This window comes from Pelophylax lessonae (genome assembly GCF_965119305.1).
Source record: "Pelophylax lessonae genome assembly, chromosome: 2".
In the NCBI taxonomy this organism is placed as follows: domain Eukaryota; kingdom Metazoa; phylum Chordata; class Amphibia; order Anura; family Ranidae; genus Pelophylax; species Pelophylax lessonae.
In genome coordinates, this window is record NC_138769.1 from 46,676,328 (window position 1) to 46,690,978 (window position 14,651).

Below are 14,651 nucleotides of genomic sequence, written 5' to 3' on the forward strand. Positions count from 1 at the left end.
ACACCCAAAACTCCCAGGTGGCCAAGAACAGTCAAGAATTATGCCAGGAAGATCTCACTGCTGAAGTATCCAGATATATAAAGGGCCATACATGTGTAACCTCTGATTTCTCCTCTAAGAGGAGCTGTGATTTCTTTTATGCTATCACATAAGAACTATAACCCTCCTATGTATATATTGTATAGCAATAAAGTATCTTTTTTTAATTAAATTAAGGTAATGCATGTATAATGTATATATTTGGACAAAGGCACAATTTTTGCAGATATTTACCAAAACCTATTCAAGCTATAGTTTTATAAAGCATATGGCCTGACAGTGCACACACTCAGGTTTAATTTGAGGGTATGTACATCCAAATTGGAGGGAGGGTTTAGGATTTAAAGCTCTTAAGAATTAGCCACCCTCATTTTCAAGGGACCAAATGTAATTGGACAATTGAATCAAAAGCTGTTTCATGGCCAGGTGTGGGCTACTCTTATTTCTTTATCAATAAAGCAGGTAAAAGGTCTTGAGTTGATTTTAAGTGTGATATTTGCATTTGGAATCTACTGCTATGAACCTACATAATGCATTTAAAGAAGCTGTCCATGCAAGTGAAACAGGCCATTGTAAGGCTTCCAAAATTAAACAAACTCATGAGAGAAATAGCAGAAACATTAGGAGTGGCCAAATCCGTAGTTTGGTACATTCTGAGGAAAGAAGAACACACTGGTGAGCTCAGCAACATAAAAAAGGCCCGGGCATCCACAGAAGACAACAGTGGTGGATGATTGCAGGATCCTCTCTATGGTAAAGAAAAACCCATTCACAACATCCATACAAGTGAAGGATACTCGCCAGGAGGGGGGCGTATCATTGTCAAAGTTTAAAATTAAGAGAAGATTTCACGATAGCAAGGTGCAAGCCATTCATAAGCCTGAAGAATAGAAAAGCCAGATTAGACCTTGCCAAAAACACATAAAAAAGCCAGACCAGCTCTGGAAAAGCATTCTTTGGATGTATGAAACTAATATTAATCTGTACCAGAATGACAGGAAGAAAAATGTGTGGTGAAGGTTTGGAACAGCTCATGATCCAAAGAACACGTCATCTGTAAAACATGGTGGAGGCAGTGTGATGGCATGGGCATGTATGGCTTCCAGTGGCACTGGGTCATTGGGGTTTATTGATGTGACTCAAGCAGCCAGATGCATTCTGCAGTGTTCAAAGATATACTGTCAGCCCAGATTCCGTTGGACGGCGCTTCACAGTACCAATGGACAATGATCCAAAACACACTGCAAAAGAAACCCTGGATCTTTGGAAGGAAAAGAAGTGAAATATTCTGCAACGGTCGAGTCAGTCACCTGATCTCAAACCAGTTGAGCATGCATTTCACTTGCTGAAGGCAAAACTAAAGGCAGAAATACCCACAAAGAACAACTGAAGACAGCTGCAGTTAGAGCCTGGCAAAGCATCAGAAAGGAGGAAACCCAGTCCATGGGTTCCAGACTTCAGGCAGTCATTGTCAGTAAAGGATTCTCAACAAAATATTAAAAATGAACATTTTGTTAATGATTATATAAATTTGTTTAATTACATTTGAGCCCCTGAAAATGGGGGGACTGTGTATTAAAAATGCTTGCAGTTCCTAAAATGTATACTTGATATTTATGTTTAACCTCTTGAATTAAAGCTAAAAGTCTGCACTTCAAATAAATCTGGAATGTTTTGTTTTAATTGTATTCTGGTGGCATACAGAGCCAAAAATATGACAATTGTACCTGTGTTCAAACATATATGAACTTAACTGTATGCACACACATACAACATAAATATAGGATCAGGTGCACCTACAGATGAAAACAGTTACTGTATTACATATTCGGTATTGCCTCACACAAAGACAGAGCAAGAAATGATTGGGGCATCATTCTCTAAACTGATAACCTGTAATGGCTTTTAAAGGTGATCACATATGAACTACTAACAAGCATGCACCATTTTAAATAGTTTATATTTTACCAAAAACTCGTTATTTATTTTGTGTAAGCAGAAAATTAGCTTTAATTTTTACCAGAATATATGGGTTTGATAAACATGTGCACTTGCCTTAACAGAAATGCTGTAAAGCTGGGTACACACTATCAGTTTGCTTTTTTAGTCCAGCCAGCAGGCTGACCAAATAAAAAATTCCTGAATCCGCACAAGCAATGTGGACGCAGGAATCCCCGACCAGGACATAGTATTCTGACAGTGGGGACTCGCCACTGTTGGAAAAAAAAACTAATCCTCCCACAGACACCGACGCTGGGGCACTGTTTACTCCCACCGACGCTGGGGCATTTTCTACTTTCACTGGTTGCTGTTCGACCCCCTTTGTTTACAAAGTTTGAATACTCCTGCTTTAAGCTATAGGCTTGAAAGATGAATTGTCTAATCCACATAGTAATGATGGAGCATAAAACAGGACTCCCCCCATCTAGAACCTTCAGGATGGACAAAAAGGCAATCTGATAGCGGAAAGGAAGCTGTAGACATGTAGTGCACTCTTAGTGCGCAACACATCGAGGTAGTAAAGAGAAATTTCCTTGGGATGATTTAGAACAGAAAGGAAGAAAATGGTTATAGGTAACGAGGAAGGCAGAAACCACCTTGGGGAGAATAGAAGTCATATGCCTCAGAAAAACCTAATCCTTGTGTAACACCAAGTAAGGTTATTTACAAAGTAGGGCCACCAACTCAAATCTGTCATGCATAGGTGATAGCAATGGGAAAAGCCACCTTGTGACTGAGGTCAAACAAGGAAATGTCACTAATTGGTTAGAAAGGTGGCTTCTGAAGGGCCATAAGAACCAGGTTCAGACCCCACATGGTGTCACAGGAGGGACAATCTTGGGAAGCAATGCTCACAACACCCTGCACAAAGGCCTTGATTAAAAAACAGGAGGCCTACAGTCTGACAGAATGGCCAGTGCAGAGGTTTGCCCCTTGATGGTACTCAAGGCCAGATGCTGGTCGACCCAGACTAGAAAATGGGCTGGATGCATCCCAGTGAGTGCTTCCTAGGAAGGATTTTTTTTAACCTCAGATCACACAAAGCAGGTATTCCAGGTGCAATGGTACACTTTGCAAGAAGTTGACTTGGTAGCTAGCTTATCAAAGCAGCAAGTACATCATGTAGGTACAGTGCTCAGCATAAATGAGTATGCCCCAACAAAAATGTCAGAAACCTCTGCTTTCCTTTCAGAAACGTTGCTTTCCTTTCAGAAACAACATTTTCTATGGGACACTACTACAAAATATTCCCACAAATGCAGGCCATTGATTGCAACCAAGATTTGTTAATTTGCACACACAAAAAAGTATTTCATTTAAAGTCATTCAAGACCATGTTGCAAAATTGAATACACCCCAAAGAAAATCTTAGGAGCAAAGCTAAAATTTTAGACATCCTAATGAACAAGAATTCAACTACAGGTGAGCATTCATTTAACAGGTGTCCAGCAGACAGTTGATTATAAACTTGGATTTTTGTCTTACCGTAAAATCCTTTTTCTCTGAATAAATTGACGGACGCAGTCTCTGATCTTTATATCAGTAGGGTTACGCTGCCCCCTACAGGAGTAGGACACTAGGCAGGAAAAAAGTTCTGGCTATGCCTATGGGAAGTCCCAGGGGGTATACCCTCTCTCTTTCTGCTACAGGATGTCCGTTTTGTATCAAAGCAGTGTCAGAGAAAATACTACACACCCAACTCAAAATAGAGGGGAAGTTACTGCATCCATCAATGAGCTTCAGCGAAAAGGATTTTACGTTAAGACAAAATTCCATTTTTTTTTTTCTATCGTTCATTGACGGACGCAGTCTCTGATCTTCATATCAGTAGGGATGTCCCAAAGCAGTGCCATAAAATGAGGGGTAAGAACAGCAGAATAATTAAGTCCCCAAGGCTCAACCATAGCCAACCAGGCAACATAGGACTCATCAGAACTACAAGATGAGGCCCACCTGAAAAAAACATTAAAAACACACTGAAGGGAGACTAAGAACCCCCTTAAACAGCAGCCTGCAAATCTTTGCAGCCAAAAGAGGCATCTGCAGATGGCAGCGCATTCACCTTATAAAATTTTGTGAAGGTGTGAACAGACGACCAGGTAGCCACCTTGCAAACCTGAAGCACAGATGCCTGAAGGCGAAAAGCGCAGGAAGCACTAAGCGTCCGAGTAGAATGCGCCTCAACAGGGAAAGGAGGAACCTAAACCATATTGGATAAACCTACACCATGGTCTGTCTGATCCCTCCAGAAACAGTCGCAGGAGACGCAGTCAGCCCCTTCTTAGGGCCATCTGTGAGTACAAAGAGCGAATCAGACTTGCGAAAAGTCGCCAAGTACACTGATTGCCCAAATCAAATCCAGAGCATGCAGTGATAATTCCTTAGGATGTTTTGGCTTAGGACACAAAGAGGGTAACAGGATATCCTGATTCAAATGAAAACTGTAAACCACCTTCGGAAGGAAGGACGGATCCGGACAAAGTACCACTTTATCCCTGCGAACCACCAGATAGGGAGAATGACAGGACAATGCCGCCAGTTCTGACACCCTGCGCGCAGAAGTAATAGCCACCACGAAGGCCACCTTCTGGGATAAGGTAAGCAGGGGAATTTCCCGAATACTTTTCTGGAGAACCAACAGCACCAAATTAATGTCCCAAGGTGGCACCGGAGGTCGCACAGGAGGGACCAAGTGTCGCACCCCCCGGATGCAGTTATGCACCAGGGAATGGGTAGCTAATGGCCTTGATAGGAGGTCAACCTTTGATCAACTCCCCGTTGAAGGAAGGCCAGGATCAGAGCCACCGGGAAAGAGCGAAGGGAGCCCCAAGAGACTCACACCAAGCAATATACTCTTTCCACGTACGATGACAGATCTTACTGGAAGCCGCTTTCCTCGCTTTAAGCAAAGTGGGGATCACTGAAGCAGACAACCCCCTGTCTTTCAGAACCTGGCCTTCAACAGCCAAGCTGTCAAAGCAAGCGAACTGGATGGAAGTCTCCAAGGAGCATCCGCGAATAGCCTGACCAGGTAGGCATACCAAGCTCGGCGAGGCCAGTCCGGAGCCAGAACAATGACCGGAATCCCTTCCGCCTTGACCATGCAAAGAAGTCTTGACAGCAACTTGAGAGGAGGAAAGGCATATATCAGCTGATATTGACCCACCAGCACGTCTGCGGCATCCGCCAGAGGGTCCCAGGAGCGGGCCACAAACCTCTGCACTATCCTGTTGATCCGAGAGGCAAACAGATCTACATCTGGAGTGCCCCAATGAAGGCACAACTGCTGGAAGACCATTCCCTTGCATCCAAGGCCTGTTGACAGGTAATCCGCCTGCCAATTTTCCACTCCTGGAATGTGAACAGCAGAGAGCTGGAACAAAGCGCTCCGGCCATCAAAGAATGCCTGCCACCTCCAAGGCTGAAAGTACACATTTGGTGCCCCCTTGGTGATTGACATAAGCCACGGTCGTGGCATTGTCTGATTAAATGCGCACTGGACAACCCTGCAGGTGCTCGGTCTAGTGGACTAGGCAAAGCCTGATCGCTCTCAGCTCCAGAACATCGGTAACCTGGACTCTTCAAGAAACCAGACTCCTTGAGCAGAAAACCTGCCGAGAACCCCTCCCCATTCTGACAGACTGGCATCCGTGGTGACAATTGTCCCAATATACAGGGAGGAAGGATTCCCCTTTCTTGAGCATCGGGGACCGAAGCCACCAAATCAGGGACTCCCCCAGGCCACCTGGCTCCGCTGGATCTGATTGTCCAGGGAAGTTGGATTCTTGTTACATTTGAGAAGGATTTCCTTCTGGAGGATCCTTGTGTGGAATTGAGCGAAGTGGACCGACTCGCAGGACGACACCTTCAGTCCCAGACCTCTCATACAGATCCGAAGGGACGGCCAATTGCTGGACAGCAACAGCAGAATCGCGGTCTGGAGTTTTTCCTTAGGAAGAAATACCCTGGTGGAGGACGAGTCCAACGTCAGGCCTAGATAGTCCAGTCTCATGGAAGGGAAGGAATCAATCCAAACTCCTCCATAGTTCATGGTGATCTCCAAATTTGTCACCAGCACCGAAGGAGACTCCGCACAGAGAAGCAGATTGTCCAGGTAACCCAGTCACCACAGCGCCAGGACTGGAGCCAACACCTTTGTGAAGACCCGAGGATCAGAGGCGAGACCAAAGGGTAACGTCACAAACTGATAGTTTTTCTGTCGGGAGAGTATCTCTGAGAAACCGTTGGTGACCTGCAAATATTGGGATATGACGGTAGGCATCTTTTATGTCTATGGAGGCCAGGAAATCCCCTTGCTATAGGGAAGCCACCACCTTGCGAACTGATTCCATCTTGAATTTTTTAGCCTCCGAAGGGTCTGCAATAAAGGTGGCCTCAAGGCCGTCCACCAACGCCTCTGCCTGAACCCCCTGAGCAGCCGTTTTCCTCCTAATTGCCTGAACTTCAGTAATAAAGATGCCCCTCATGTATGCTTTAAAAGCTTCCCACTGGAGTCCCCGCTCCCCCTCTTCAGTGTGTACCTCCCAGAACTCCCTCATCTTAGTTTTAACCTGGTCATGAGAAGGAAACGGGTGTAACCAGAAGGCATTCAACTTCCAGGGAGCTCTCTGCAGGGTGGCGCTGGGCCGCACCCCCAGACATACTACCAGGGGGGAGTGGTCCAACACGCCCCTGGGGTTGTATCGAATGTCTGCGATACATCGAATGCAAGTGTATCGAATGACGCTCTAAGAGCGGATAAGGAACAGAGACCCAAGTCAATGCGAGATAGCGACATATGGGTTTTAGAGAAACAAGACCTTGGCACCTGGATGCCGCAACCGCCAATCCAGCCCATTTCCTCAGCAAAACGTGCCAAGGCTGACCGGCCAGTGCATCCATCCCCCGCCACCACAGAATGTCGATCCAGTTTGGTATCAAATACACAGTTAAAGTCCCCCACAATATAGACTGGTACTTCAGGATGTTTCATTTAGTTATAACACCAGCGTTCCAAGAATTTCACTGTGGAACGGTGGTGGTATATAAAAAAAAGCTAGTATGCAGTGCAAAGTATACAGTTTACAGTAGATAAACACAAACCTTCCCTCACTGTCTACTAGACTATGATGCTCCCCGAAGTCAAGGGACCTATGAACCTGCACACTTACCCCCCTTGAGTAGGAAGTGTGCATAGAATGATATTCCCACCCCACCCATGCATATAGCGTAAGCAAGATCTTGACTCGGCATCGAGATGGGTTTCTTGTAGTGCACAGATGGGCAGGAAGTGTTTGCGGAGGGCTGCAGAGACAATTGTTCTCTTAAGCGGGCCTCTTAGTCCCCCAACTTTCCAAGACACAATGGGCACCGCAGTCATGGTGGGTGGTAGTGTCAAAACAAAGTGGGACTCAGTGGTTGGAGGTAGCATGATCCGCAATGACGCCAATGGCAAAAAGCCATAAAAGGAACAGAAGGCGATCAGCAGCGATGCAGGCTTAACAGATGTGGGTTTCACAGTCCGGACTCAAAAACACAGAGGCCAATGAGGCTCTCCTCTGCAAATGGGAAAACAGGAGCAATGATACTTCGGCCAGTGTGGGCCCCAAACCACTATGCAAATCTCACAGGTTCAGGGCCCACTCCCGCCGGGATCAAAGCCAGCAACTCAAGGGGTCCCCCCAGAGTGCCCAACATTCCCACGCCGAGGACAACAGGTCTCATCAGCAGCTGGGCGAATGCCAGAAAAACGTCAGCAATAAAGGGGGTAAATGGTAGTATTCACGTGAACCAAAGTTCCGCGGTATGGTCAATTTCTTTGAGCTCCAAAACATTCAAGATGCATAGTAATCCCATTAGGTCTCTGGTGCAATGACAGTGAGATAGAATAGGGTGGCCCCCGCAGCGTATGGCTCCAGGGCACCCTACCGCGGCGGCAGGCGCAAGAGGTGTTCATTTCGGTCAATCCAGGAGGAAGCTTCTGCCGGGTCCTCAAAAAAGTGATGTAGGCAACCTGCAATAATGCAGAGCCTTGCTGGGTATAGCATGGTATAAGAGGCCTGAAGTTTCTGCAGGCGCTGCTTGCCCGCAAAGAATTTCACCCTGCTCCTCTGAACCTCAGCAGAAAAGTCTGGGTAAAAAGGAGACCCGCACGCCATTGTATTAAATGTGGAGGCGTTCCCTCGCCAGCCTCAGGATAGTCTCCTTATCCTTATAGTTGAGTAGGCGAGCTAACCTGGTTCTCCGTGGGCGACCTGGTTGCAGGGGGGAACCCTGTGGGCTCTTTCAACAGCATACAGATGGTAGAAGGCATCCCTGCCAAAAGTTTCCTTGAGCCAGGCTTTTACGAATTCCGTAGGGTCCCTTCCCTCAGCCATCTCAGGGGAGGCCCACAATCCTCACATTGTTCCGCCGGAGGCGGTTTTCCACATCTTCAGCCCTCTGTTCCAATGCCCTAGTCAGGCTTGCAGTCTGCCGGGATGCCCCGATTAAGGGGGGTATTTGATCTTCCAAATCGCTAACCCGTCCCTCCACCGCGGTGGTGCGTTCCCGGACCTTCTGGAGGTCCTGTCTGAGGGGGGGACACAGCCTCAGTCAAACCGCCAAATTGTTTAAGGTGATCCACCGATGCATTACATTTATTGATAGCCCTCAGATCCTTACCCTTGTTAGCTTGTGGGAGAGGTACTCTTACCCCCTGTGAGACCTTTGACAATGTCATTCAGGGTAGCCCCAAACAGGCGATCTCCTTGAAAAGGTAGATCTGTCAAGGCCTTCTTTGAAGTCTGATCCGCAGACCAACACTTCAGCCAAAGTATACGCCGGAGGACTACTGCCAAAACCAACAGTCGGCCCAATACATGAGCAGTATCCAGGGTGGCATTGCAAACAAATTGCAGCCCCTGCACTAGCTGGTCCAACAGCTCCGCAAAGGCAGGAGGGACTGGTTTTCCCTCCAGGTCACGGCGCAGCAACTTAGCCCATTCAGTCAAAGTTTGCGACACAAGGGAAACTGTAAACACTGGTCTTAGTGCAGACCCCACCAGGGAGTACATATTGCAGGCCACAGACTCCACCGTTCTATCCGCTGGATCCTTAAGGACGGGGAATCCTCCACTGGGATCATGGTAGCTTTATTCAGTCTCGAGACTGGAGAGTCCACCGTAGGTGCACAGTCCACTTCTTTATGAGGGACTCCTCAAAGGGGTAGCGTTTAGCAATCCGCTTAGGCACCCCAGGGGGAGGGCAACGCTTAGGTCAGTCTCATTCTTTTTTGAGCATGTTGGCAAAATACGCAGGAAAGGGAAAAACCTTTGCCGCTCTGAATGGCTTGTGGGTGCCAAACGTAATCTGCGCCGCAGTCGCAGCCTCCATTTTTAGGGTACAGATACAACCAGTACGTCCACCAGCGCCTTTTCATGCGTTGCACTGGAGGTAGAAATGTCCTCCTCACTATCAGCGGAGACAGGGCGCGAGGTAGTTGGCCGGCAGGGAGACCCGCGTCTGCAGTAGCTGTGTCAGACTCACAATCTGAAATATCAGAAGAGGCAGGGGTAGGCGGAGGGTGTTTTTTTAGCACCTCGCCCCTAAAAGGCCATTTCCACCCAAGACCGCCAATATTGCATCTATGGACAGCTGGGAACCGGAGGGCCCTGCAGCCTCCCATAGGGGGTCAGGTGGGGACAGATGTTCCGCAGGGTCCATGTTGCACCAGGGAAACCAGTCAGCAAAAAAATTTAAGTTTTGTTTTGTCTCAAAAATGTCCCACCGCACTGCAGCGCCCCCCGGTGGTCAGGCAGCGCGCACTTGAGCCCTCCAGCAGAAAGAGACCCCCCAGACTTACTACCCAACACCAAGATGCACTAGGAGACCCAGAACGTCTGCAAAGCACGTGTCAGCAGCGATCTTGATCCAGAAAGAAAGATCAGAAGAATAGCACTCAGGGTATAGGGAGGGGATTCACCCATAAAAACGCCTTCAGGAACTCCCATTCAGTGATTCTCTATCAGACAAATATTCCGGAAAAAAAAATGGCGCCTGGTGTACCAAGATTGCCGCAGCTTCATGCAGAGCACATGGGCTACAAGAAAATGGCGGCCTGCGGAGCTACTGAGGACCCTCATGGGGACCCCCCAGCCTCCTGAACGGGATTGATTGGAAGATGGGCCCCCGAGAGTAGTCACCCACGTCCCAATTTTCCCAGTAGTGGAGGGGGGGCCAACAGGTGGGGGGGTGCGTGACAGGACAGAGGGGAACCCGGGATTGGGAGGGTCCGACCGCCCCAGGTAGGGGCCCGTGTCCACCTGAAATCCGCCAGGGGTAGAGGAGGGAACATTTACTCACCCTACCAGAACAGGTGACTCCTGACAGAACCCCTTTCCGCCGAAGTGGGGGGGCTGTCGGCCAAATAGGAATGCTGCAACTTGGGGCCTAGACCCACTCGTATGCAACCTGGTGAGACGTTTAACTCGCGGGGCCAGCCCCTTTCCAGTGGGACTACCTCGTTGCTGACCCAGCGCGGAGATAAGGTCTGCGCATGCTCGTTGGCCGGCTGGGGTGACCACTGTTATCTATACATCCAGCCCGTCGCCCAGATCTAGCATAGTTTCTTGTAGATCTCACAGGGAAAAAAATCTGGAGAAAAGATAACTAAAAAATATTATCTAGAAAAAAACATTGCCAGGACCAGAGATGCCAGCAGGGAACTAGGTCCTTACTCCTGACTAGGCAGATTAAAACTGACATTTTATGCAGGAAGAGAGAGGGTATACCCCCTGGTATGCCCATAGGCATAGCCAGAACTTTTTTCTGCCTAGTGTCCTACTCTTGTAGGGGGCAGCATAACCCTTTTGATATGGATCAGAGACTGCGTCCATAAATCAATGATAGAGAAATTTCTTTACACAAGAAAGGCTGAAAGTTCAGCAAAGCTTTACCTATCAGTCATAATACTGTAGCAAAAGTGATAAAAATGCAACAAAAGGTGGAACTGCAACTATCTCACAGAGCTGTCCAGGCCGTCCATGGAAGGGAACACCTCAACAGGAGCGTCTTCTGATGAGACGGGTTGAAGAAACTCGCCATGCAAGTTCACTGCAGTTAGCTAAAGTAGTAGAAAGCCAAACTGGGGTGATTGTTTCCTGTGATAGAATACTGTGTACACTGCAGGCAAATGGTATGCATGGGTGTCGTCCACGACGAAAGCCTCTCCTAAAGCCCATGCACAAAAAAGCACACCTAGAAATTGCCAGGGCCCATGCTGAAAAAGAAAACGACTACTGGGACTCTGTACTCTAGAGTCATGAGATCAACATAAATGTTTTTGAAACTGATGCCTTTAAAACTGTATGGCGTTGCAAAGGTGAGAATACAAAGAAAAATGCATGGTGCCTACAGTGAAATATGGTGGTGGCAGTGTCCTCCTGTGGGGCTCCATGAGTGCTGTTGGTGTCGAGGGAGCTGCATTTTATTGATGGTATCAAATTCACAGAGGTACTGCTCTATTGAAAGATGATGCTACCATCACTCCGTGCCGTTGGTCGTTGTGCACTTTTCCAACATGACACTGATCAAAAACACACATCTAAGGCCACTGTTGCATTTCTGAAGAACAGGGTGAAAGTGATTCAGTAGCCAAGAATGTTTACTGATCTGAACCCAATCGAACACCTATGGGGAATTTTGAAGAGACAAGTTAAGAATTACTCTCCATCCAGCCTCTAAAAGAGGTCGTTCTTGAAGACGGAAAAAGATAGATGTTGCAATATGCCACGAACTTGCTCATTCCATGCCTAGATGACTTGGTGCTGTCCTTACAAATCATGGAGGTCATACAAAATACTAGATGGATTCGTTTTTGTTGTGGTGTGTTATTTTTGCATCAATTAGATTGAATAAAACTAAATATTTAGTAAACTAAGTTATATTAACCTTACTTACTATTAAACTCAATTTTGTCAACCTTTTGGAAACTCTTCTTGTGTTCATTGAGATATTGATTAAAATGCTACTTTTCAAAAGGGGTGTATTCATTTAAGCGGAGCACTGTATAAATTGAGTGCTGGATCTGGGACCAAAGAGTTTGAGCATGCAGGCCAAGGAGAGGAGTTTGTTCCTGGGCCCAGATATTACAAATTATATCACAAAGGAGTTGGGTCCAGTGATGGCTTCTGGAGATTGATGGCTTGCCTAGACTTATCCTTTAAAAGGCGATCATTTATTTATCCTACAGCATAGATCACAAGCATGACCACAGCCGACATCAAAGTAGAGCTTTGACTCAGGCTAGTACTTTGGTACAGATCCAGGGTGCTGTGGACAGTCCAAGGGAAGGGCAAAAAAGTTGGTAATATTTGACCACAGCAACACAGATGGCGCTGATGTGAAAAGATGGGGATGCATAAGTAAGCATTCCTGATGTCCATGGAGGCCAGCCGGCCTACCCAAAGAAGGGAGGCAGTAAGGTACCTGGCACATTCCATGTGGACATTTTGAACACAGGAACAAGTGGAAAGCCTTAGGATTCAGAATGGGGTTAGTGCCTCCCAATTGCTTGGGGACAGTAACCCCTGGTTTCATCTTCCGTAAGAACCATCAAGATCCTGTTAAGCTAAGAATTGGCTAGGTCAGTCACAGGGACTGTCCATTTCTTAATGAAACCTTCATCAACGGTATTGTTGAGAAAAAATATTTCAGAAAGAAAGTTGTTCCAGGCTATACCAGTCATTGTACAAGGCAGGCTTTAAAAGTGAACTGGGAAAATCTTTGAGGGTTTGGGCATTTTTTGGGGGATCCTAGGCTGGAGGCCCTAAAGAAGGCAGTTTCAGGCTGCTCCAAAGTCAAGTACGAGCCTCCCAACAAGAAGGGCAGTAAAGATAACTGTTTCAGAGAGATTTCAGCAGCAAACCTCTCATCCTAATAGAAGACGAATCTACCTCTTCCACCTCCTCTTCAGGTAGTGCAGCATTCATGAAAGAAAACTCAGAGACTGACTTTAAAAGAGAACTTTAAAGTGCACACTGAGCTTCTCAAAAGCTTGTAGTAGAAGCTGCAGCAACTCAGACAGTCACACAAGTCAGACAATTCCTGGCTGGAGGACAATTCGCATCATCTAGCTCTTTTCTCCCCAGCCTGATCATCCCTGGCCTTCCCTCTCATTTATTCGATTATTCATTGTTTTCACTCATGGAGGCTCAGCACCACTCAAGGGCATTACCATAGCATAATCCTGCCAGCTCTCCCATGAACCATTATATGGCTGCACTGCCTAGAGAAGCACAGAGATCCAATGATGAATAAAACGGAAAGGTTTTAGAAAAAAAAAATAAAATGTGTAAGTTGCTGCTAGCTACCATCACTTACCAACACTGCAGGAGCAACAAAGCATCTGAACTCCAGGTCCAGATTTTTCCACAAATTTCAAAGGTCGATCACTGGTTACCAAGAGAAAAAAAAAAAAAATAAGTTTATCTGCCATGGCATGATACTCAAATATTTAATACATGACAGATTCTAAACATCTAGTAAAAACAATAAATTACATCAGTTTCAAAAGGTACAAACTATTAAAGATTTGACCCAACTGTGTGTTATGGTTTCATAGTAAAACAGTACCTTCCTAATCTGGGAACCAACTCAACATATTTTAATGCTGTATACATCCTCAGCTTTTTGCTGAACAGAAACATGGTCCACATTCTTTTTCCCTATGCATACAGCACTGTGGCTACTCCTCAGATATAAGTGTTCTTATATTTTTTCATATCCGTCTTTTTGCTTTACTTTCACATCTCCAAATGCTACAACTATACATATTACATAAACTTTTTAACACTTAATTGCTATCATACGAATTGCAAGTCACTTGCAACAGCAGTTGACTTAAAATTCACACACATTCTCACCACCCCCCCCCCCCCCCCCCAACAAAAGAAAAATCTGTATAATGGCATGTGGAATTGAATTTCACATTTACAAAAGATCTTCACATAGTGTAACGTTTGCCAACTTAGAGAAGCAAAAATTGTATCTTTTAAGCTACTCACTTGAACTGCAGGGTGTTCACATTCCATTGCCACATGCAGACAGTTGCATCTCCTCCTGTAGACACCAAGTAGCGTACAGAACCTTTGACCAGTGGGCTGAACTACAAAAACAGGGAATGCAAAAGATTTACCATAAAACTACAGAAATACAAGATCAAAACCTTGGATGATTGGACAAACATCCTACATAGGCCTCCTGCACACTGGGAGTTTAGCCCCAATGCATGAGGCTCTGGTTGTTTAGCTGCAGCTGGACGGCAAAAGTGCATCATACAGCCACACTGCTGGCAACCTGTCAAACTCTATGACAGTCCAAAACTGGATGTGGCTACACAGTTCACCTAGCAGTATGTACATTTGGGGCAGTATGCTCCCGGTGACAAATGCCCAGAAAACAAGTAATTGCATTTCAGGCATTTGACCCTGGATGCATACTACTGTAAAAAAAGAAAGTACGGTTGCAGTGTGCCTGTGCCCTTCAGCTGCAGCTAAGCACCAAAGCCTCAAGCACCACAGCTAAATGCCCAGTGTGAATAAGGCTTTAGGCAAAGTCAAGAAATCAGCTAT

General features: G+C 46.3%; 1 protein-coding gene across 1 annotated transcript in view; it reads right to left on the reverse strand.

The window, feature by feature from the left end:
• LOC309545909 (bromodomain and WD repeat-containing protein 1-like) overlaps positions 1-14,651 on the reverse strand; it is a 348,182-nt gene that overhangs the window by 187,738 nt on the left and 145,793 nt on the right. The window contains exons 9-10 of the mRNA XM_082245330.1: positions 14,085-14,185; positions 13,402-13,472 (exon numbers count right to left, since the gene is read on the reverse strand). Of these exons, the coding sequence (XP_082101456.1) occupies positions 13,402-13,472; positions 14,085-14,185 (172 nt within the window). The remainder of the gene's footprint in view (positions 1-13,401; positions 13,473-14,084; positions 14,186-14,651) is intronic.